The following is a 26,832-nucleotide window of genomic DNA, read 5'->3' as shown; positions in this document are numbered from 1 at the left end:
TATGCACGCAGACCATTGAAAATGTGTAGTATTCTTTCAAAAGCTGGACCAAGAGAGAGGAAACATGTGTTGCCATGCTGCAGTAATTTCTGATATTTCAGAAGCACAAAAGCAAGTATGTTGCATATGACAGCTTCAGATTTGGTGCGGGCAGATGAAAATTTCATATCATACAATTTCTTGATCAATTTCTCAGTGCAGTCAACTGACCGAAAAGCAAAAATATAAGTCAAAAAATCTTTCACTTGCATGCACCTTGTCAGATTCAGACTTTGCTTCACAAAAAAATCGCTAACACTTTGTGGCACACTTACTTTTAGCCGCATAGGCGATAAAGACATTTTAGGAGAGGGGAAATATGGGACAAAACACGATTTTTTTCAGAATAAGTCGGGACACTAGAAAATGTGTTTATATAAGGGACTGTCCCAGGAAAAACAGGACATCTGGCCACCATATTCAGGGAGTGAATCCCCTTGAAAATTTTCTGCTTCTTTACAGGACACAATGCCTTAAATACAGGATGTTTTGCCGCCCACTAAAATACAAATCAATTGGCATCCTGTGCATGAAATCATGATTTTGCAGATTGTAATTTTTGCATTAGATGTTGGCAGCCCAATGCACTGGTTACTTAATCGTACAATGCGCTGCACTCAACCTTCCTTGTACAATGTGACAAATGAACCTCAAATGTCTTTCTTGACTAATGATTTGATTAGACACCTAAGGTCTTTTTACAGAAAATTAGATTAAAAATGCAAAATAACTGTATTTATTTCAGAGATGATAACTGGACACCACTTGCTGAATTACGCATAGTACTGAGGACATTTTACAGACATTTAGCATACTACTCTTTGAAACGTGATCACTGCATGCAGCACTCTAGTATTCCATTGTGAGCATAGCCAAAGATCATGATCAGTGTTATAGGCATATGCTAAAATCTATTTTCTTACAAGTCTTTAAATTGTTTCATAGTTCTTCACAGTAAGATATCCACCAAAATGTACTTTGTGTGATAAAGACCCATTAGAAATCATGAAAAATTAAAAAAAAAAAAAAAAAAAAAAAAATAAAATAAAATAAAAAAAAAAAATATATATATATATATATATATATATATATATATATATATATATATATATATATTAATTTGTTTAATAGACTGAATATGGGAGCATGACTTCTATCTGAAGCTATCTGCATGCATTGTAAGAACTAAACCACAGGTCCAGGTGCAGAGTGATAGTGAATTTGCAGTCACTGATGAGCGTGTACAGCAGATCAGGGTTTTTTGTTATAGTCAAGTCATTTTTATTTGTATAGCGCCTTTCACAACACACATCGTTTCAAAGCAGCTTTACAGAAGATCAGGCATTAACAGAAGATAAAACTGTAATATCTATAATGTCTTAGAGTCATCACTGTGTAGTTTGATAAAATACGATTGTGAATTGTTTAAAAATAAGTAATTAAATAATAATTGTATTTATAATCCCAGTGAGCAAGCCGAAGGCGACTATGGCAAGGAACACAAAACTCCATAAGATGTTGGTTAATGGAGAAAAATAACCTTGGGAGAAACCAGACTCACTGTGGGGGCCAGTTCCCCTCTGGCTAACACCATGAATATGATGCCAATATTACTTATGTATAGTGCAAGTCATGGTTTAAAATGATTAAACTAAGTAAGTGTTAAGGGTCAGTGTTTAAAACAAAGATTTTGTATGAACTGTAAGATTAATGACTAATGTCTTTAAAGTCCATCCTGGATTAACTGCAGAAGTTCACATAGATTAAATGTTCCTTGTTAGTTGGCTGATGAAGGGTTTTGTTGGCAATTAATTGATAGTCTGTGTATTCCATTTCAAGAGTGTAGTCCATCATTAGACCGAGGTGATGCAGGCAGGGATCAGTTAGGTGCATCGCAGTTCAACCTAGCTGGTAATTTCGGTGAGGTCTATCCTAAATCCAAGGTTCAGGCTATGGCATATGAAGTATCCCATGTCTTATGGTTGGAGTTGGCATCAGTTCATCCTCTGAAGTCCATCATAATATACTGAAGTGATGTTTGGCTGGCACCGGCTGCTATTAGCCATCATCACACAGCGACACGTAGCAGTGGAGTCCAACACCAAGCAGGAACGTTGCTGGATCTGGCCAGTTCTGGTGACCTCAGGATAGGAGTCCCAAGGTTGAGACAGGGAAACAAATAAAATAATATTAGCATAGATGCCATTCAATTTATTGCAGAGTTATAGATCATGATCACTGTTTCTGGTTCCGGCAGACCTAACTAAAGCAGCCTAATTGTGAGTTGAAGGATGTATGCCTGGCTAAATAGATGAGTCTTTAGTCTAGACTTAAACTGAGTGAGTGTGTCTGCATCTCGAACTGTGTTAGGGAGACTATTCCATAGTTTAGGAGCCAAATATGAAAAGGATCTTCCTCCTTTTGTAGATTTTGATATTTTAGGAATTATTAACCAGCCAGAATTTTGCAATCGTAATGAATGTGATGGAATATAGCATGGTAGAAGGTCACTTAAGTACTGCAAAGCTAGACCATTCAAAGCTTTGTACGTAGTTAACAGAATTTTGAAATTAATACAAAATTTAACAGGTAGCCAATGTAACGATATAAAATGGGGCTAATATGATCATATTTCTTGGTTCTAGTCAGCACTCTGGCTGCTGCATTTTGAACCAGTTGAAGTTTATTTATTGACCTTGTTGGACATCCTCCCAGTAATGCATTACAATATTCTGATCTTGAGGTCATGAATGCATTAACTAGTTTTTCGACATCAGCAACAGAGAGCATGTGTCATAATTTAGCAATATTTCTTAGGTGGAAGAATGCTGTTCTACAAACACTGGTAATTTGATTTTCAAAGGATAGATTGGTATCAAATATAACACCTAATTTCTTCGCTGTTGAAGATGATGTAACAGTACATCCATCGAGAGTCAAATTATATTTTAGTGGCTTATTTTTAGAGGTTTTTGGTCCAATAATTAGTACCTCTGTTTTGTCGGAATTGAGTAGAAGGAAATTTCTGGCCATCTAATCTTTTATTTCATTGATACACTCTGCTAATTTGGAGAATTGTGAAATCTCATCAGGTTTTGAAGAAATATAAAGTTGTTTATAGTCGGCATAACAGTGGAAACTTATTCCACGATTCCTGATAATATCTCCCAGAGGAAGCATATACAAGGAGAAAAGCAGAGGCCCTAAAACTGATCCCTGTGGCACTCCATACTTTACTTTTGTTTGGTTTGACAATTCCTCATTTACATAGACAAAGTGGTAGCGGTCTGCTAAATAGGACCTAAACCATGCTAATGCAACTCCACAAATGCCAACATAATTCTCCAGTCTATTCAAGAGAATGTTGTGATCTATCATATCGAATGCAGCACTAAGATCTAAAAGCACTAGAAGTGAAATGCAGCCGCAATCAGATGATAAGTCATTTGTAACTCTGATAAGTGCAGTCTCTGTACTGTGATGAGGCCTAAATCCTGACTGAAATTGTTCATATATACTATTTCTCTGTAGAAATTAACATATTTGGGAGGATACTACCTTTTCTAGTATTTTCGACATAAATGGGAGATTTGAAATCAGTCTATAATTAGCCAGTTCTCCAGGATCAAATTGTGACTTCTTAATAAGTGGTTTGATAACTGCCATTTTAGTTTCTTGGGACATGTCCTAAGGATAGTGAGGAGTTAATAATATTAAGAAGAGGTTCTGAGATTACTGGGAATACTTCTTTTAAAAGCTTGGTTGGTATTGGATCTAACAAACACGTTGTGGCTTTTGATGTTTCGATAAGATTTGTTAGCTCTTCATGACCTATGACAGCGAAGGATTGAAGTTGCACGTGAGGAAGACACTTATGAGACACTTTTTTTCTGAGGTACTGTGACAGATGATTGCATAATTCCAATTATATTTCTGATTATTTAAATTTTATCAGTAAAGAAATTCATGAAGTCTTTACTCTTGTGCTGCAATAGAATATCTGGTTCTGTTGAGGCTTTATTCCTAACCAATTTAGCCACAGTACTGAATAAACACCTAGGAATGTTGTGGTTATTTTCTATGAGTTTGCTAAAATATGCTGACCTGGCAGCTTTTAGTGCCTGTCTGTAGCTACAGACACTATCTTTCCATGCACCGTGAAATACCTCTAATTTTGTATCCTTCAACTTGCGCTCCATATTCTGAGCTGCTCTCATGAGAGCATGAGTGTGATCATTGTACCATGGTGCAGGGTTTTTTTCTTTAATTTTCTTTAATTGAAGGGGGCGACACTATCAAGAGTGCTAGAGATGACTGTATTTATATTTTCTGTTATTTCATCAAGTTCTTCTAGGCTTTGGGGTTTACTGAGTGTATGAGATAGATCTGGAAGATTACTAGTGAAGCTATCTTTAGTGGTCAAAAGAATAGTTCCACCTGAACGATAGTGTGGTGTAGATTGAGTAACATTAGCTGATCGCAGCATACAAGAGACGAGGTAATGATCCGAGATGTCATCGCTCTGCGGAAGAATTTCTATATTATCAACATCAACTCCATATGGCAATATAGACAGAGTTGTTTCTGAGCACTGTGTAATATGCTGCACAGAAATCGTCTCTGTTACGTGAAGCGTAAACCTGGTTCCCTGAGAGGGAACGAGATGCTGTGTAATCACTATAGGGCCCCCGAGTGCCACATGGCTGATGGCGCTTAGATTATCCTGTTCCAACAGAGATAATCTGGGAAGCAAAAGTTAAACTCTTATCCAGATTATAAAATCTCACAAATGTATGCGGAGAGGACCACCCTGCCACCATACAAATGTATTCCAATGATGCGCCTCTAGCCAAAGCCCACGAGGATGCAATGCTCTTCATAGAATGGGCTCGAATACCCGAAAGCGATGGTATATAGCGTGCTTTGTAAGCACTCGAAATTGCAACAACAAGCCAATGAGATAGTCTTTGCTTGGACACCGAAACACCTCTGTTTCGGCCACCAAAGCACACAAACAACTGCTCCGACTTACGCCACCGGCTAGTACGGTCAAAATAAGCTCACAGCGCCCTAATTGGGCAAAGCATATGTAACCTTTCATGCACCTCCGACTCAAATAGGGGAGGACAGAAAGCCTGAAAATTAATAGTCTATGAGCGAAAGGATGTAGACACGACCTTGGGCAAATAGCCCAAGTGAGGTCTTAACACCACCCTTGAATACCTTGGTGCAAAATCCATACATAAGGGATTGACCGACAGGGCATGCAAATCACCAACCCTCTTAAACAATGCCAATGCCACCAGCAAGGCCATTCTGAGAGTCAGAAACTTATCAGCAACTGTCGCCAGGGGCTCAGACAGGGCTCCCTAGAGTGCCTCAAAAACAACAGATAAATCCCCTAAAGGAACGCAGACAGGAAGAAAAGGTCTAAGCCTTCGTACGCTGCGCATAAAACAAGAGACAAGAGACTGTCCACTGACAGCTTGCTCAGCTGCTATAGTGGCAACATAGACTTTAAGCATTGCCAGGGCAACCCCAGCCCCAAAATGCTCTTGCAAAAATTCCAGCACTGTACCGACTGGGCAGTGAACTGGATCTTCATCTCGCGCTGTACACTAAGAAACAAAAAATATGCCACTTGAACGTGTAAAGCTTCCTGGTTGATAGAGCTCTAGCATTTAAAATGGTATCAACCACCGCAGGGGATAAACCATCATTCAAAAGAGCGCCCCGTTATGGAGCCATACTGACCAATATGGTGCCACAAACAGAAGCCGAACCTGATCCTCCCGAACTCTCTGCGGAACTGCATGCAGTAGACTGGTCAGTAGAAATGCATAAAAACACATTGTCGGCCACTGATGCGCCAACGCAATAATGCCCAGCGTTCTAAGGGGGAAAACCAGAGGGGACAGTGTGATGTCTCGCTCGAAGCGAACAGATCCACTTCCGCTCTGCCGAATCTTCTCCAGATTTGTTCCACAATCTGAGGATGTAATGTCCAGTCTCCAGGTATCAAGCCCAATCTGGACAGAAGATCTGACCCCCAAATTCAACCAGCCCAGAACATGTATGGCTTGTAGAGACAGCACATTGTCCCATGCCCACAGAAGAATGCACCATGCCAGCCTCAGCATGGCATGAGAGCACGCTCCTCCTTGACGATTGATGTAGGACACCATCGTCCTGTTGTCCAACCAGATAAGGACATGGCTGCCAAGAATGTCTGGGAGGAACATTTTTAACACCAGCAGCACTGTGAACATCTCCAGTGCCAATATTGCCGCTGGCCCATCCAAACCCCGTAGGCTGGGCGCCCCTCATACACAGCGTCCCAACCCGTGGAGGAGGCATCTGTCGTTATAGCTTTGCGGTGACACACCAGTCCCAACGGAATGCCCGACAGCAGAAGGCAAGTCCGTTTCCATAGTAACAGTGTTTGGTAGCACCGACGTGTCACTCTGAAGGGACGGAACGCATGCGTCAGTGGTTGAAGTCCCTTTGTGGAATTCATCCAGCACTGAAAAGGTCTCGCATGCAACATTCCCAGGGGAAAGACAGCGGAAGCCGTGATTATGTTCTCGTAGGGAGAATGTGTCCCACATTGAATGCCGTTAGACACCGGCAAAATGACAGCACATGAGCTGGAGACAGCCACGCCTGCATCATCTTCAAATCTAGCAAGTCGAAACAGAGTCTGTTGCCTTGGCAACAGGACACTCTTGTCTAGGTTTACACACAGCTCTAGATTGGTCAGATGGCTGAGAATGACCTCTTGATGTTGGTCAGCCAGAGTCTCTGAGTGGGCTAGCACCAAACAATCATCGAGATAATTAAAAACGCGGATGCCCTAAAGCCTCAAGCACATCAAAACCGCATCCCTACATTTTGCGAATGTGTGTGGTGTTACTGCAAGTACGAACAGAAGGATGCAAAATTGATACGCTTTGGCCCTGAAAGCGAATCTGAGAAAGCACATGTGCTTCAGCACAATCTGAATATAGAAATAAGTGTCCTTCAAATCTATTGTCACAAACCAGTCCCCCGGCTGCACTTGTGACATTATTTGCTTTTGCATTATCATTCTGAATTGACATTTCATTAACTTGAAATTTAAGCATTTCAAACCCAGAATGGGATGCAATCCGCCGTGCTTTATCATTCGAAGTACCCAGTTCAAAATGCCCTTCAGCTGCTACCAAGCCGACAGAGGGATTAATGCATGGCCTTTGTCTGCAGCATGACTTGTTTCCACTAGAGGGCACGTTTGACTTATTTGTGGCGCCTGCCCTGAACCAGTGGCACAGCGGAGGGGAATCTTCGCTTCTTAATACCGAGACTGGTTGAGGAGGATTTGATAATGTTTTGCCTTTATTAGATCAGGCAATTATAAAGGCCGGCCACTCTGAATGTATTTACAGCAGAGGATGCCAAATAAATCATCTTCCCTAGCATAGAAACGGGGAAGAATGCAATTATGAGGGGGACTGAGAAAACAAGCAGGCTCGTACAACAGCCCCAGCATTCTGTTTGTTTTGCATACATTAAATTCTGTTATGCATGTCTCAAAACCTTTGGTCATGGAGACATAGACCAAATTAAATCAGGCAACTATAAGGGCTGGCCACAATCAGGCTTGCACAACGGCCTCTGCATTCTTATGGGGGGACAATGTGTGGTGCTTATTTTCACTGTGTGCCTTTGCATACACGTGTGCCTTGATGAACACTGAATTCTGTTATGCATATCTTGAGTCAGAGGCTGAATTCGGGAAGCATGTTTTTTTTTTTTTTTCGCTCCCCAGCAAGCTGTGGGGGAAAACTGAACCATATTCTGGTTGTCGGCCGTTCGAAGCGCATACAACGCCGAACTCATTCCGATACTGACCGAAGGGCAGATAGGAGAGAAATGGATACATTTATACAGTCCAATTTCGCTCACTGAAAGGGGGCTCATCCTTCGTTAGACAGCAAGCCTGTAGGCTTGTGTGTAGATCTATATTATTGTACATTGAGTTAAATTACGTGCCCTGAGACTCTTAGTCATGGAGGCAGAGGCAAAACTCAACCTGAAAATATTCAATGCTCGTTCGGCAGCATAATTTACAGGAGAAACTGAGCTAAATTAGTTTACTTAAAAAGTAATAAATAAATAAAAACAGGTTAGACATTAAACCGGTCCCAGCATTTAATGTGGGAACAATGTGTAGTACCAAAATAGCACGAAACATCCTCGCAGAACAAAACCATCGCCTTGACCAACTTGTTCCCCAGCGCGAACCGTGAGGAGAAAAACGAGGGAAATCCAAATGGAACCAATATTAGCTCAAAATATTCCTTTATGCGATGCACTTGGTTGGACTGCAAAACCATTGTGTGTAGATCCAACAGCTAACTGAAAAGAGTGACAACCATGCTGCCACCGAAAAATTGAGCAGAGATAGCAGTGTGCGTCTCTTGTCACACCAGAATACCCGCGTGGTCCACAAATGGGCTAAAGATAAAGAAAACGAGTTGACAGAATCCTGAAAGAAAAATGGCACCGACGAAGCACTCCATGTGTTGGTTCATCTTCACTCCGCTGGAAAATATTATCTTATTCCAGCCCCCTCGCTCTGCGGCTGGGTTCACCGGTCCCTGCATGATCCCCTCCGCAGTGCACTTCAAATGGGGAGGGGAGAGAGAGAAAGGCCGAGGCTGTTCCTCCATTGCCTTATTCATGTGCATTCTCCCAGGTTGACACAGAAAAAGACAATAAGGACAAGAGGCAAATTTATTCCTTACCTCCCGATGGCAAATTCTCTATACAGTGTTTTTAATAGCGACGGCTCAAGACGCACATGGTAACTCTTTTGCATGCTTTGATCGTCAAAAAATGGCCGCCGAGCTAGGCCACAGAGCAAGTCCGTCAAGACTCACGCTTTCGCTCAGAGGGAGTGTGACAATCATGAAGAAGAAACCGCTGTCTGTTCACACTCCAACTTCTCAGACACAGAGCCGAAAAACCCCAAACGGCTCCCGCACACGGAGCTCCAAATTTGGAGACCATGGAACTGGAACAGGTGGAGATAATGTCTCGTGGCGAGAAATTGCGAGCCTCGAAAAGCGCAGCTGTCCCCGTCAGACCCCTGTAACATTTAGTAAAAAGATTATACATTAAATTGCTCTGAAATTTATGGTGTATAAACCTACATCCTTACTGTGTTCTCCACTCAAAAGGGAGGACAAAGAAACCCCGCTTCGATGTGAGTTGTTGGAACAAACACGGGTTTAGACAAAATCGTTCACTGAAGAACAGAAAATCTGATGTGATGGCGCGAAGCGAGCATCTTTATGGAGCTCGTGATGCAGCTCCCTGGTGGCATCACTAAGTCCCATCAGCCAATAAATTGGCGTGATTGTATAAGGGCTTCAGACCACGTGACACTCAGGGCGTGTTCCCATAGCGATTACGCAGCTCGAGTCCCTCTAGAGGGAAACACTGCAATGTCATTCAGTGTGAGGATGTTGATAATCAAGAGTGCTGTTTTTTCTTCCATCTCCATTCAGTTTGATCTTGTTTTATATTCAGACTCCTTGTTCCTATATTCTATATCAAGATATCCCATTAATTCGAGGTCCATGATGCTCTGGCTTTGCTTGTACCACTGGATGACATCAATGCCTTGCACACTTGTGTGTACATATTATCTCAGAAAATTAATCTTGTTTCTTCAGCAGGTCAGAAGGGGTCTGGATTACAGTTTTATCAAGGATGGATACTGTTGGAAGAAATATAAATGGCTTTGTTAAAAGAGGTGCTGAGTTCACATAATTGAATGAGACCATTTATAACCAAAATACTATGAATTTGATTACCTGAAAGACACAGAAAAATGACACAGTGAAAACAAATCTTGTTGTCTCTCTGCTGAGTGACTGTGCTATGAAATAATTGCAGTAAATTAAGGAAGTGATGTCATATAGGGTGCAGAGTCACATAATTCAAAGTATTTAAATTCAATAAAAAAAAATGTGACAAAGTTCTTTAACTCTCTGAAGGAGCCAGGCAAACATCCAACGTAAGACGCTTAATTGTCAGCACTTTCAGTGTAATAAAAACATTCAACACCACTGCTTTTCAGCAGCACGAACACACATTAACGGGGTTCTTTTCAGCTCAACATAGACACACACAGCTTCGTTGTGTCTCTCTCGACAGCAGATCTAATTGCAGCTTTATTCCTTGCCCGCCAAAACCGCAATCACCAACAGCTGGGCGAGATAATTCACTCCAGGTTTCCATCCCAGCCTCGCTCTGCGCAGTCGTCGCTCGGCCCTCCCAGCTCACCACATACCCCCATCGCCCGACTCAGGCCGGGGAGCTCTCTGGTCTGTGCCTTACTCCCTCCCCATTTCTGGAGAGGAGCCGCTGCCCTTTCAGCCAACCCAGCACCGGATGGTTTTCCCTGCCTCTGTGAAACAGGAACAGCTCTAGGGGAAGGAGAGGTGGAGGGAGAGTGAGTGAGAGAGAGCGAGAGAGAGAGAGTGAGTGAGAAAAAAAAAAAACTCACTGGCTTCCGAACACGCCGCCCACCTGGCCATCAGCCAGCTGGAACACCTCTGTCAGCGATACCAGGCAATGGCACTGGACTCGCTCAGCCATCCCTTTCGGTAGCATGTTGACGAACCACTTCAGTACCACCAGATCGTGTATCCTCGGCGTCATGTTCTTGAGCCAGCAGTGAGGTCTCCAGCACAGCGTGGTCGTCTTTCAGGTTTTGGCACCAATATGACAAAGTTCTTTGACTCTCTGAAGGAGGCGGGAGCAGGGCAAACATCCAACATAAGGCACTTTATTGTCAGCACTTTTCAGTGTAACAAAAACATTCAACACAACTGCTTTTCAGCAGCAAAACACACATTAACGGGGTACTTTTAGTACTTTTCATCTTAACACAGACACACACAGCTTTGTTGCATCTCTCTCTCTCTCTCTCTCTCTCTGTCTCTCTCAACTGCAGCTCTGGTTGCGGCTTTATCCCTCACCTGCCAACACTGCAATCACCAACAGCTGGACGAGATCAATCGTTCCAGGTGTCCATCCCTGCCTCGCTCTGCACCGTCGTCGCTCTGCCCTGCCCCACTTGCCACAAAAAAAACAAAAACAAAAAAAAAAACACATCAAGAATAGACTGTAAAATTGCAAGATGTTTTTCTCATCTTTCATCACTGTAAATGTAAATGTATATATATATATATATACTACCGGTCAAAAGTTTTGAAACACTTGACTGAAATGTTTCTCATGATCTTAAATTTTTTTTTATCTGAAGGTGTATGCTTAAATGTTTGAAATTAGTTTTGTAGACAAAAATATAATTGTGCCACCATATTAATTTATTTTATTATAAAACATAAATTGTATAAAAAAAAAAATAAGTTTTTGAAATTGATGACTTGGACCAAATAATAAAGAAAAGCAGCCAATAAGTGCCCAGCATATAGATGGGAACTCCTTCAATACTGTTTAAAAAGCATCCCAGGGTGATACCTCAAGAAGTTGGTTGAGAAAATGTCAAGAGTACATGTCTGCAAATTCTAGGCAAAGGGTGACTGCTTTGAAGATGCTAAAATATAACACAGTTTTGATTTATTTTAGATTTTGTTTAGTCACAACATAATTCCCATAGTTCCATTTATTTTATTCCATAGTTTTGATGACTTTACTATTATTCTAAAATGTGAAAAAAAAAAAAAAAAAAAAAATTATAATAAAGAATGAGTAAGTGTTTCAAAACTTTTGACCGGTAGTATATATATGTATATATATATATATATATATATATATATATATATATATATATATGAGATACAACTGGGGTAAAAGGCTCCCTCACTTGGGGTAAAAGGACCCTAGGGTGTTTAAAGTGATATCGTGTAGATACCAGGGCAATAGTTATAGTGCAACATTTTTCAAATAATGCAAATAATTTTGAGACAGCTAGATGCTTTTTTGAGTGACAAATTAAGATGTTGCTTACTCAGAAGAACTGCTCCAGAAAATGACACCTGTTTTTTTAACTGAATTTTAATCTAAACAACCTTCCATTCTTATTTATATTCACACAAATTATGTTGCTCCATCAATTTTCAATAAAAATAAATAAAACATTTTGACCTTGACACATTTTGTGACCAGAAAAAAAGCCAAATTTCCTTAAGTGGTGCCTCATTGTACCCTATGACTTTCTTTCTTCTTCAGAGCAGAAATTAAGATTTTTAGGAGAATATCTCTGCTCTGTAGGTCCATACAATGCAAGTGAAACGGTGCCAAAAGGTCCAAAATACACATAAACACAGCATTAATGTAATCCATAGGACTCCTGTGGTTAAATCCATATCTTCTGAAGTGATATGATAGATGTTGGTGAGAAACAGATCAAGTCCTTTTTATCACTTTCACTTTTACATTCCTCTTTTGTTCTTGGTGATTCACATTCTTTGTGCATATCGCCACCTACTGGGCAAGGAGGAGAATTTATGGTAAAAATGTACTTAAATATTGACCTGTTTCTCATCCACACCTATCATATTGCTTCAGAATATATGGATTTAACCACTGTAAATAGTTTACATGTGAGCCAAATTAGTGAGACAAGGAGAGCTCTGAATATGTTTATTTGGGCTGGAGAAATATTCTAAGTAATATTTGTTCAGTCTTTGTTGATTCTGCATCCCTCAGAGCATAGCAATGCCACCTCCACAAAATGCTTTCTACAGATACAGTACTAAGGTGGACCACTAGCGCCTCCAACCCACAGGTTTTGTAATTACTGCAATTCCTGGCACACAGTTAGGCTTTGAATTTGACCTCACCTGATATTTATGAAAAATAATTAAAATACACCTTCATTCTATTTTTGAGGCCTGACTGTCTACTGTACCAGTGTTGTTCAGTCTAACACTTGTTTACTCAACAGCTATTACAAAAATATGATGGTATTGATTATTGAAGTTTAAGTTTGGAGGATAGAATTTACACACACAAAAACAAAAACATATATATATATATATATATATATATATATATATATATATATATATATATATATATATATATATATATATATATATATTATTTAATAGGGTTTTGAACTAAGTATTTGAAACCAACATACAGAACCACTGTTAGAGAAAGCACACATTTGTGAAATTGCACTTCTGACTCAAAACTTTAAAGGAATAGTTCACCCAAAAATGAAAATTCTCTCATCATTTACTCAGTCTCATGCCATCCCATATGTGTGTGACTTTCTTTCTTCTGCAGAACAAAAACTGAGATTTTTGGAAGAATATTTCAGCTCTGTTGGTCCATAAAATGCAAGTGAATGGGAAAGTTTTTAAGCTCCAAAAAGCACATATAGCCATCATAAAAGTAATCCACACGACTCCAGTGGATTAATGTCTTCTGAAGCGAAACGCTAGGTGTGTATAAGAAATAGATCAATATTTAAAACATTTTTACAAAAAATGTTCACTTCTGGCCAGGTTGATGATGAGGGTGGAGTTCAAACTGCCTCTCACGTGACGTAAGCGCGAAAGCCTCCTCTGCATAGATATTCATATGTAGATACCTTATTAGAAGCTGTTGCTATGGACCGTGATGATTCCATGCAAAAGCAGCTAATGCAGGAGTCTGAGCAATGAGCTTGGTCTGAGGTATCTCCTCCATTCACTTGCATTTAAACTGATTCAAACAGCTCTCCTTGTTGACCATTCCAAGATGGCGACACAGTTGACGTATCCAAGCCAGAGAAATGAGGCATCTTTGTATGAATATCTATGCTCCTCTGTTGTAAACAACACTGTGCTTCTGTATTTGTTTTGTATTACATGCATCATTTCTCACGTGAACATGCCAACATGCTTACGTCATGTGAGAGGCAGTGTGTGTTTGACCTCCATGAAATTGTATTAAAAAAAAATATAATAATATTGATCTATTCCTTGCACATGCCTATTAATTCACTGGAGTCATATGGGTTACATTTATGATGGCTATATCTGCTTTTTGGAGCTTCAGAAATTTGGCTCCCATTCACTTGCATTTTATGGACCTACAGAGCTGAAGTATTCTTCCAAAAATCTCCGCTTGTGTTCTGCAAAATGAAAGAAAGTCATCACACACGTGCACAGATAGACTCCAGGTGGTGCTCAAATACCTGCACTTTTGGCCTCTGACTAGATAAGTTTCCTTTTTGCAAGACTTTTTTTGTTTTGTTTTTTTGTTTATTTATTTTTCCTAATTTTATATTTTAGTTTTTAAATTTGGCCAATGGCATAAATTCTTAGTTAAAAGCTTGTTGTAATGCCCAACTACAGCATTTGAGTTCTAATTCTGCGAAACCGCACAAGCCCCTGCCCCTTCGACTACCCTTGTCACACTCACCACCGTTAACGCACGCAAATCGAGCACCCTGCAGAGCAGCATCCACATCTTTCTGACCTGCCTTCATTGGTGACAGCCAGGTAACGATAGTGTTTGCCCTAAGCTTCGGCATTGTTTGTCACTGTTGTGAAATTAAACCACTACTAAAACATATCAATACAGCCAGACTAACTTAGTCAATAGCACTCCATTAAGCTTAACAACAAGCAAGCTAGTCTGGCGTTGGTGTAAAATAGTGTTGTGATGCCGTCGTCAATAAAAAAGCAAGTGAATTCCGGTAGGTTAGTTTCTATGTCAGGCAACAGAAACAAATAAAGATGCATTACGTGGTTAATAGTCAATCATATTTGGATATCAGAAACGTAAACCGACCTGTCACCCGTCACAAGAAAATTTGCAAATATATGATTCATCCACTGTTTATATGCTCATACTGATTAGCAAAAGCTTTAAGATATAGCCTAGTAAATTATCGATTCTTACTCCCGTGACACAAAATGTACTGGTAATTGTAGGCAAGCCAACTGATTGTCATTTCAATACAATAATCCAGGGCCTTTACAAGCTCAGATTTGAAAGTTTAACTGTTCATCTAATTTTAATTTTAAAAGCAGGAGAATGATCCTGCTCCCTTCACCTTAGTACACAGAACACACTTAGCCTAAATGTTACAACTGAACATGGGCCTACTTTGTAGTTTGGAGGGTAGACTGGTTGGTTTATTATTTTATTTATTCAGAGAACAGCCTTTTTCAATTTTATGTAAAGATTTGTTGATTTTGAATGGTTATTTATTTTATAGACCACTAAATCATGCACAATGTGCATTGTTTTCTTTGTTGTTGCCTGTTCTTGTGATGAATGTAGAAAAAGCAGTGCTTCCCGTTAATTACCAAGATTTCTCCCCCCATAGTTTCATAATGAACCGAAAATATTTTTTACACTTCTCATAATAACATAAAAGATCTATAGCGTTTTGTGCCATTGCTTCAGCAAAGCATCTCTCACTCCATGTCAGCATCAAGTTCAACACAGGTAACCACTTTTGCTTCATTTCTTTGATAGCTCAAGTGTATGATCTAGTGTAGTCGTTTTTGTGTTTTGACCATTTGTGAACTGTGTTAAACTCCATCTCGTTTACCATGCTTTGTTGGTATGACTTTTTTGCTGTGTCATCACCATTCATATCTACACAACCAATGTGTTTGTGATTAAATTACTACTAGAGCACAAAATTGTTTACCAGAGCACAAAGATCTTCAAAGATCTAGCTTCTTAATTTTGCTCTCAAAGTGCACCAGGTTGATGCATTTAACTTGAAATTAAATTTCAAGTTGTCTTACAGGGGAGCATGCCCCTCCAAAAATCCTGTGGGAAACACTGATAATAGTTAATGTTAAAGACAATCGACTCTGTGTGAAGTGATCATTTTGTAGAAATCTGTTGAGTATTCAACATTTGCATGAGTGTATGGATATTGAAATATAAAAATATGTATGTAAGTAAAAGATGTGCTACTATATGTAACTTAATTATAACTAATTGTGAGAGGGGTGCCCTTTTTTCTGCATGAGCACCTGCTCCCCAAATTGTCTGTGCACGGCCCTGAAAGTCATACACATCTGGGATGGCATGAGGGTGAGTAAATGATGAGAGAATGTTCATTTTTGGGTGAACTATTCATTTAAAGTTAGTAAGATAAAGCCTCTGTGACAACTTTCTGCATGACAACTAACCCCTAACAGTTTGAACAATGCTTCAGTCTACTCATATTTAGTAGCACAGATAAAAACACAGAAATAGTAGGGGAGTACTAAATCTGTGTTTTATTTCTATACTACTTAATATGACCAGTTTGAAAAGATAATTGTGGATCAGACAAATCAGTCAAATTATAATTAAAATACTTGTGCATTGCTAAGCCTCCTGTGTACATTACTGGCTTTGAATCAAACCCTGCAAGTGCAGGTGTGGAGAGGTAATTTGCTTTGACTGATAAGCCTATTAATGAAGGTTTTTGTAAAGGACAGAGTTGATTCTGAACACTGTGTAATATGCTGCACAGAAATACACTGTACTGTCATTCAGTGTGAGGGTGTTGATAGTCAGAGTGCCATTTTTTCTTCCATCTCCCTTCAATTTAATCTTTCCATTAAAATCAGACTCTAAGTTTTCATTTTCATATAAAAGATATCCGATGAACTTAAAGCCAAAGGTGTCATGGTTCTGTTTGTACCAAAGAAAACGGTCATAATTCTGTATTTTGTGTTCACATTTGATCACAGCAGAATCATCTTGGTTCTGTATAAGGTCACCAGGAGTCTGGACAACAGTTTTACAGAGACTGACAGCTGTAATAAGAGAAAATAGACACACACAGAGAAAATTGTAGAGAACATTTGTATCAAAATAAAATAAGATCACATATTTAACTGTTTAGAATATTCAAATATATTATTAGATTATACCTGTTAGGCATATTAGCGAAATAGGAACACTTAGAAGGATATTAGGCATGTTGTCTTTATCTGGTGGGTGACTTTGCTATGATATAAATGCAGGGGAAGAAGGAAGTGACATCGTCTTTGAGCACACTGACAACAAGTGTTGATGGTTGAAAAGAAATGACTTTGCTTTTCTCTTACAGGAATGTCTCTGTAGTTGCACTTGATAATGACATGCAATTCTGAGAAGATTACTTCTAAAATGTAATCAGGATTACAAATTACACTGTTTAAATTTTAATCTCTTATGTAATATTTTAGATAACACTTTTCAGGTAATCTAACCTGATTACTTTTGGATTACCCATCATAACATTTTATGAAAATCCAATAATTAATTTAAAATGTGTCAAGTACCAATTAGCATTCCTTTTATTAAAAATAAGTCAACATAAAATCAAATGAAAACTTGCTAATGGTCAGTTGCTGAGGAAAAAATAAAAGTGCTATAAGGGTCATAAAAATGTGTGTTACTCAAAAGGCAATGAGAAAATATTTGTATTTTTAATTTTAAAAGAACTGTTGTTATTTAGGAAATTAGGAATAGTGATTGGAATATTTACCCACTGAAATCAATAATGAGAGAATGTCTTTAGATATGATCTACGAATGTCTCTAGAGATCCTCTTTATTCATGAGAAGTTCTGGCTTTAACCTTAGACAGGCACTTTTTTGCAATCCTTACACATGAGCCAAAGTGCATTGCATGGTACAAAAAAAAAAAAAAAAAAAAAACACAAAAAAGTTGCATGTGACCGACACATTTGAAATTTGAAATACATTATTTGTAATGCAGGGTGCAAATAGAAACAGGTTGGCATTTACCTGTGCATTAATTTAGAAACTAAATTTAAAACAGAAACCAAATGCCCTGTGGGTTTTTGTGGACTTGCATTGCTTTTGCAGTGCAATTGAGTGTTCCCTATCTGTCACTCACTCGACACTGTGTCAATGTAGTGACACTAGGGGTCACACTTGGGAGCCCCAAACACCTCTGATCTTTGAGAAATGGCCAATGGGAATTGGCGAGTGGAATTTGCATGCCACTCCCCCGGACATACGGGTATTAAAGGAGCTGGCTTGCAACCACTCATTCAGATTTTTTCTTCGGAGCCGAGCGGTTGTGTTTCAGCGAGTTGAATTCCTCTGCCGATCCATTCACCTCAAAAGATGTTGGATTTATGGCGCATTACAGCGGTTTCTCCCCCTTTTGCACCGGAGGTGTGCAGAGAATGCCCCTGGGTGCTTCAGCAGCTAAAAGAGTATATTCTTCCTAATAAAAGAGTATATTTTCCTACTAAAAGAGTGGCACTCACGGAGAGCGTCTTTTTAAAGATGCCTTTCCATTTGTGTATAATTCCTGGTTGTGGTCATTATCTCTCCGCTTCCGATGGCCACGATCGCTGTCTTACATGCTTGGGCGCTGCCCACACAGAGACAGCGTTCGTGGACTGGTCATGTCCTCACTGCGAGAACATGACCATGGCAACGTTGCGGTTGCGCCTTTCCTTCCTCAGAGGGAAAGCCACCCCAGCGGCTCCCCGCCGCGGTTCTTCTACCTACGGGTTTGAGGCCGCATCGGTTAGCACTGGGGAAGATTTGGGGTCCCCAGTGGGAGCCGCTCTGCCGGGTATGCCCCCACGGAGCTCACACTCCCCAGCATGCTCATTCGCCTCGGTAGAGTTCTGGGATGAGACCGCCGGCTCGTCTCAGGGTGAGTCCGCGGTCTCATTCGGGGCTCGCGAAGAGGATGAGCTGTCAATCGCAGCATCGGAGAGCAGGCTCGTCCAGTCTGACGCTGAGGACTTGGCTGGGCTCCCACCTTTGGGTCTGGTCGCACATTCACAGGCCAACGTGGAGCTGGAACCCTCCACTCCCCCTGAATCCTCGTAGTTCGATGATTGGTTCCTGGGCTCAGAGCGCCACACATGGCCGCATGGCCGCACCCCTTTCTTCCCAGAGGTGCATGATGAGCTCACGAGATTTTGGCGGGCACCTTTCACTGCCCAGACCCAATTTATGGGCTCCTCTGCTCTCAATACCCTCGATGGTGGGGCTGCCAGGGGGTACTCAGCGATTTCCCCAGGTGGTTAAGGTGGTTGCGGTGCACTTGTGCCCGCAAAACTCTGCCACCTGGTGGAACAGTCCGAGACTCCCATCCAGGGCCTGTAGGCTTACGTCGTCACTGGAGACTAAGGTTTATGGTGCTGCTGGACAGACCACCTCCGCCCTGCACGCCATGGCTCTCCTGCAAGTGCACCAAGCCAAGGCGCTGAGAGAACTGCACGAGGGTAGTTCTGACCCAGGATTGATGCAGGAGCTGCGCTCAGTGACCGATCTCACCCTGCGGGCAACGAAGGTCATGGTGCAGTCTCTCGGGCAGGCAATGTCCAACCTGGTGGTCAAGGAGCGCCACCTTTGGCTCAACCTGATGAAGGAGGCTGACAAGGTACGATTCCTTGATGCCTCCATCTCTCAGGTTGGCCTATTCGGCGACACCGTCGAGGACTTTGCCCAGCAGTTCTCGGCAGATAAGAAGCAGACGGAGGCTGTCCAGCACATCCTGCCGCGGCGCGTATCAAGATCCAGCACCCCGTCTGCTCGTCACCAAGGGCGTCCCACTGCGGCAGCAACACCGGCTCCACTGCAACCTTCCCCAGGAGGCTGGCACTGGCGTGGAGCCACCCGCAGGAAGCAGACACCACCCATCTCACAGCCTGCTGCTAAGAACCCGAGGAAGGCTTTGAAGCACCCCTGGGATGGGCGACCCAGGGAGACCCACTACAGACCTGGAGCTGGTAAACAGACCACTCCATCCCCCGGTGGAGGGCCAGGAGGAGAATCCTTGTTTTCCTTTTCTTATTATTTTGCCACACGCCCAAAGGGCTGCGGTACCCACATTTTCAAGAAGTTTCCTCACTTCCTGGGTCACACATTCAGTGTCCACGGCCATCGTTATCATGACCGTAGGGTACCGCACCTTTATAGCAGGAATGGCGCTCCGGAGGTGGGCCCCCAGCTGTAGCACAATTGCACCCACGCCAGGACGGTTGCAACAGGCCATGAGGACGATTTCCCTCCTCCCCCATCCTGGTCCTATGGTGGGTATACGGAGGTAGGTAAGTGCTTCGATGTCCCCAGACTCAGCACGGCCACGAGCTCAGGGCTCGAGCCCCCCCCACATGGCGCCTCAGGCTCCGCCCTGCCGTGAGGCCCCACCCGCTGGTACATCTGATGCGATTGTTCCCTTGGTCCCCCTCGCCCGGAGGTTGGGGGCATGGCTTGCGCTCCCCAACCCGTCGTGGTGGCTGACCAGGACCGTCCAACTCGGCTACATGATTCAGTTCATCAGGCGTCTGCCCAGGTTCAACGGCATCCGCTTCACCTTGGTGATGGGCGAGAATGCCGCTGCCTTGAATGCGCAGATCACATCTCTTCTACGGAATGGCACGATAGAGCCTGTCCCTCCTGCCGAGATGAAGAAGGGGTTTTACAGCCCCTACTTCGTCGTACCAAAGAAAGGCGGTGGGTTGCGGCCAATCTTGGACCTGTGAGTACTGAACCGGGCCTTGCACAGACTCCCGTTCAAGATGCTGATGCAAAAACGCATTTTAGTGAGCGTCCGGCATCAAGAATGGTTCGCAGCGGTAGACCTGAAGGATGCGTACTTCCATGTCTCAGTTTTACCTCAACACAGGCCCTTCCTGTGGTTTGTTTTCGAGGGCCGGGTGTACCAGTGCAAAGTCCTCCCCTTCGGTCTGTCCCTGTCACCTCGTGCCTTCACGAAAGTCGCAGAGGCAGCCCTAGCCCCGCTAAGGCAAGTGGGTGTCCACATCCTCAACTATCTCGACGACTGGCTCATTCTAGCTCACTCTTGGAATTTGTTGTGTGCACACAGGGACTTGGTGCTCAGCCACCTCAGCCGGCTGGGGCTTCGGGTCAACTGGGAAAATAGCAAGCTCTCCACGGTTCAGAGCATCTCTTTTCTCGGCATGGAGTTAGACTCAGTCTCTGTGGTGGCGCGCCTCACAAGCAAGCGCACACAGTCGGTGCTGAACTGTCTGAAGGCATTCAGGTGGAGAACAGCGGTCCCAGTGAAACAATTTTGGAGGCTCCTGGGCATGTGGTGTCCTCGGCGGCGCTCACGCCACTCGGGTTGATGCATATGAGACTGCTTCAGCACTGGCTTCAGACTCGAGTTCCGAGATGGGCATGGTGCCGTGGGGCACATCGTGTGGCCATCATGCAAATCTGCTGCCGCCTGTTCAGCCCTTGGACAGACCTTGCATTTCTGCGGGCAGGGGTCCCCTTACTGCAGGTGTCCAGGAGCATCGTGGTTACGACAGACACCTCCAAGTGTAGCTTGGGACAGAGCCACAACTGCATTGGCATATCAACTGCCTCGAGTTGCTGGCAGTATTGCTCACCCTGCGGAGGCTTCGGCCATTGATCCAGGACAAGCACATGTTGGTCCGGACGGACAACATGCCAATGGTAGCGTACATCTACCACCAAGGCAGCGTATGCTGTCGTCGCATGTCGCAACTCGCCCGCCATCTCCTCCTCTGGAGTCAGCAGTGGCTCAAGTTGTTGCAAGCTACTCACATCCCGGGCGACCTCAACAGCATGGTGGATGTGCTGTCACAGCAGGACATGCTTAGGAGAGAGTGGAGACTCCACCCCCAGGTGGTCCAGCTGATTTGGTGTCAATCCAGTCAAGCACAGGTAGACCTGTTCACTTTCCGGGAATCCTCCCACTGCCTGCTCTGGTATGCCCTGACTGAGGCGCTGTCCCCAGGGGCTACGCAAGTATGCCAGTGAGCCTACCTGCACAAGACGCTGTGCAAGGTCAGGGAGGACAAGGAGCAGGTCGTCCTAGTGGCACCTTACTGGCCCACCCAGACTTGGTTCTCGGAGCACATGCTCCTCACGACAGCCCCCCCCCCGGTGAATTCCCCTGAGGAAGGACCTACTTTCTCAGGGACGGGGCCATCTGGCGACCAGACCTCTGGAATCTCCATGTCTGGCCCTTGGACGGGATGCGGAAGACCTAAGTTGCCTACCGCCAACGGTGGTAGACACGATCACTCAGGCTAGGGCTCCCTCTATGAGGCGCCTGTATGCCTTGTAGTGGCGTCTGTTTGCTAAGTGGTGTTCTTCCCGATGCGAAGACCCCCAGAGATGTGCAGTCGGGTCGGTGCTTCCTTCCTGCAGGAGAGGCTGGTGGGGCGGCTGTCCCCCCCCACCTTGAGGGTGTACATGGCCACTATGGCGGTGCACCACAAGTTGACAGTAAGTATTTAGGGAAGCATGACCTGATCATCAGGTTCCTTAAAGGCATGAGGAGGTTGAATCCTCCCAGACCACACCTCATTCCCTCATGGGATCTCTCCGTGGTCCTTCGGGGCCTACGGGGAGCTCCATTTGAGCCCCTGGAGTCAGTTGAGCTAAAGGCACTCTCCTTGAAGACTGCCCTCCTGACTGTGCTCACTTCCATCAAGAGAGTAGGGGACCTGCAGATATTCTCTGTCAGCGACATGTGCCTGGATTTCAGTCTGGGATACTCTTACGTGGTACTGAGACTCTGACCGGGCTATGTGCCCAAGGTTCCCACGACCCCATTTCAGGATCAGGTGGTGAACCTGCAAGCGCTGCCCCAGGAGGAGGCAGACCCAGCCTTGTCGTTGCTGTGGATCGCACGCAGAGCTTTAGATGCTCTGAGCAGCTCTTTGTCTGCTTTGGAGGACAGCGGAAAGGGAGTGCTGTCTCCAAACAGAGGATCGGCCACTGGGTCATTGACACCATCGCTTTGGCATATTACACCTAGGACAAGCCGCCCCCTTGGGGCTACGAGCACCCTCTACTAGGAGTGTGGCAGCCTCCTGGGCTCTGACCAATGGCGCCTCTTTAGCAGACATCTGCAGAGCAGTGGGCTGGGCAACCCAATACCTTTGCAAAGTTCTACAATCTCCGGGTTGAGCTGGTCTCGTCCCGTGTGTTGTCAGGTATGAGCAGGTAAGTTGTGAGACAGCTGGCCGGGTGTACCGCTTGCATATAGTGCCTTTCTGCTCCCGGAGGTGAAGACCTGTGCTTTTTACCCCCAGTTGTGTTCACGAAGTCGTGGATCCTGCGGAGTTTGCAGAGAAACTCGTTGCCAGCCCAGTATGTGTGCTAACTTGGCCCTGTACTGGGGTAGGTGCTCCACATGTGCTGGTTGCTCATATGTAACCCTGTGATGTATCTTCCGCGAGACAGTTCCCCCGTTTGTGAACCCACATCTTCCATGGGCAGAGGCCCCTCTGCCCCCAGTCGCTGTGTTTGTAGAGCTCACCAACCCCTTCTGGGGAGAAGAAAGAGAAGAGGCTGCGGCTGGGGCAGCCGGTCCCCATTTTTTGGGCAGTCGACTTGTCCCCGAGGTGCAGGGGACCGTACAACACTCATAAGAGTGTTGGGGGAGATTACGTGATGGCCGGGTGTGCTGGCAATGAGGCACACGTCTCACACCGTCAGTTCACATAACACAGTTCAGCTAGTTGTGGCATTTTGTATAGGGACCCCTAGTGTCACTACATCGACACAACGTCAAGTGAGTCTGGTTACTTTCGTAACCTCCGTTCCCTAATGTAGGAAATGAGATGTTGTGTCCCTCCTGCCACAACACTGAACCACCCGCTGAAATGGCCGGGACCTTGTCTTGGCTCCTCAGCACAAAACCTGAATGAGTGGTTGCAAGCCAGCTCCTTTTATACCCGTATGTCCGAGGGAGTGGCATGCAAATTCCACTCACCAATTCCCATTTGCCTTTTCTCAAAGATCAGAGGTGTTTGGGGCTCCTAAGGGCGACCCCTAGTGTCACTACATCGACACAACGTCTCGTTCCCTCCATCAGGGAACGGAGGTTATGAAAGTAACCAGGATGTTTCAATTTCAGTAGCTACATGCACAATCAGCTAGATGATACGTAGAATATTTATTAAAATGCTTAATATTTAGAGAACATATACAGATAAACAAATATTGAAAACATGCAGAACCTCCAAATGCTTCTTCAGATTAGATGTGAAGCCTTTTTCAATGGATATAATTTTTGTAAGGCAAAGATTGCATTGCTGAGTTATTTCCCCCGTGTTTCTTTAAAGTTCATGTATTTTTGCATTTGGTCAAATGAGGAACTGGAGCGCATTGTTTTCAATGTTTGTAGTTCTATCTGGTTAGGCCTGTCACAGGCTCTGGATCAGACGTCTCTTTTAAATGTAAGAGCATAGTTGGTAAATTACACACTTGTTATTGCCTTGTGATTAAGAATGGAATCATGTAATCCATAAAAATTTAACTGTAATCTGATTACGCACATTATAAAATGTTATGTAATCCAATTAAAAGTACTTGTTTTTGTAATCTTATTATGTAATTCATATTACATGTAATCTTTTACTATCCAGCACTGAGGACATGTACAGAGGCCCCAAATGGGATCTGGACATTTAAGAAATTTTTTACATTTATAAATATCATTGCATCATACAGTATATCACAATATGAAACCTAGTGGCATCTGCAAATTTTACTAGACCTTTGCTCAAAACTTACAACACTTTTCTTTTCCAATTTTAAAATCACCTTTAACCAAATGGCCCCAATGTTATTTTTGGTGGAAGTATGAAGTCAGTTCCCTTCAGGTTCACACTGGTCTCCTAGCATGGTGACAACAGGTGAAGTTGATCCTATTATGGACACAAGTTTGAACACCAATCTACATACTGTTTCTTTTCATTTTTAAAAGCATATAGTGTTTTAAATGTAAAACATAATCTAAATCTTTTTGAGAAATATTTTGCTTGAAATGTCTGCTTTGCTATCTTTCTTTAAATTAAATGTATTTTTGTTGTCTAAAGCAATGGCACTCAGTGGGCCACTATATCTTATTAATTGTACTAAATTAAATATAAGCAATTAAAATTATAATTCAAAATCACAGCCCATCGTTATTATTTTGTCCATGAATTATCAGAAATATATTAAGAAAAGCATATTTTGACTCTAGGTGTAATGTGACCACTGATAAGAATTCATTGGCTTGCATTATACAAATCTAGAAAATATATTACATGAAAGGTTGCTGATTAGCTGTGACAGACTGCTCCCTTTGGGACTGTAAATTCTTTATTTTTTATGTAAAATATGCAAGGTGTTTTTGTACATATCTCTCCAGTGTTTGACACACTGTGTTTGCTCAATGAACAGAAATATATGGCACTAAGATCAGACTGTACATTCTTCACAGTGAAAGATCTGCTTTCAGAAACACTTTTATTAGCTACAAATTTACTTGGATCAGTATCTTCAAAATCTGGATCTCCACAGGTTTTTGTGAGCACTCATAGTCTCTCCTTGGCGTTGACAGTACCAGTACATCTGACAGTAGTCAACACCCCTATTGTGTGTGCAGTTCATCTGGGCAGAATTTTGCTTGTGTACCAAAAGAATGTCAGGCTGTTGTGCAACTCCACCTCCACTTGAAGTACCTGCAGAACAATGGTGAATAAATAATTTTTGTGTTAACACCAATTAGTATTTCTACTGTAGTGTTTAAATAATATTGCATACAATGGCTCCAATAAAGTGATAGCATCAGGAAAAACATTGCTCATAATGATGTTAAAGCCTTCTCCAAGTGTGAACTGGTTCATTGACCTGAAAGATTTTGGTCGTTGATACGGGATATGACATCATTATCTGAGAACTAATGATGTCAGTTATAAGCGTGTTGACAGTAAATCCATGTTAAGCATGACAGTGTGAAATCAATAAGGATAAATCTGAAAAAGAAACATAATTTTTCACACTATGATCAAGAAAGGAAATTAAGACTTTTTTTATTTTTACCATTAAGATTTTTTGCATTATTTGTGCAATACCACATCAAATTATCATTTCTGTAAAGCAAAAAATACAATAAAATAAGTAAATAAATAAATAATATATTTATAAATAAACATATAAATAAAATATATAAATAAATAATACTATTATGATTATTATTAGTAGTATTATTACAATCAGCATAAATGGCATATTATCATGAGGAAGTAATACATATACTTTACATACTTAAAATTGTACTTTACAAAAGTACTTAACGATTTTAACAATTTATTTACTATAAATGTATAATTATATACTCATAAAATGTAATTTTAATGGGCTACTCAATTACTTATTTTTCTTTTCTGTATATCTATCTATATATATATATATATATATATATATATATATATATATATATATATATATATATATCACTTTGGGGTATACATACTGTATATGGCAATTAATCAAATTTGAGTTTATGAGCATTATGTTTTAAAATGGTGGTAGCATCTTTATGATTTGTTCAAAAATAATAGGAATAAAGTTGAAAGGAAAAGTGGCAACTGAATCATATTAAATGTTTATCCCAAACTAATTTGCTTCACAAGAATGCTAAGCCATCTGTTTCATTATTGGTACTGCATCAAAACCCACATGTCCAGGTGCAGAATGATAGTGAAATTGCTGTTGATAACTTGTACAACAGATGAGGGTTTTTGTACCAGATAGAGTTAATTCTGAGCACTGTGTAATATGCTGCACAGAAATACACTGCACTGTCATTCAGTGTGAGGGTGTTGATAGTGAGAGTGCCATTATTTCTTCCATCTCCCTTTAATTCAACCTTTCCTTTAAATTCAGACTCTGGGTTTTCATACTGAAGATTAAGGTATCCCATGAACTTAAAGCCCATGATTTCCTGTTTGTACCACAGAATACGTTCATAGCTCTGTATTTTGTGTTTACATATGATCACAGCAGGTTC

At 42.2% G+C, this 26,832-nt stretch overlaps 1 protein-coding gene across 1 annotated transcript in view; it reads left to right on the top strand.

Moving 5' to 3' along the window:
* Positions 1-15,468: 15,468 nt before the first annotated feature.
* The window catches only part of LOC127411220 (60 kDa lysophospholipase-like), a 164,278-nt gene continuing 152,914 nt past the window's right edge, over positions 15,469-26,832 (top strand). The window contains exon 1 of the mRNA XM_051646627.1: positions 15,469-15,507. Coding sequence (XP_051502587.1) covers positions 15,484-15,507 — 24 coding nt within the window. The 5' untranslated portion in view covers positions 15,469-15,483. The remainder of the gene's footprint in view (positions 15,508-26,832) is intronic.

This window comes from Myxocyprinus asiaticus, chromosome 20, assembly GCF_019703515.2.
Source record: "Myxocyprinus asiaticus isolate MX2 ecotype Aquarium Trade chromosome 20, UBuf_Myxa_2, whole genome shotgun sequence".
Classification (NCBI taxonomy): Eukaryota; Metazoa; Chordata; class Actinopteri; order Cypriniformes; family Catostomidae; genus Myxocyprinus; species Myxocyprinus asiaticus.
Note: the sequence above shows the minus strand (reverse complement) of the source record. Positions and strands in the feature narration are given on the sequence as shown.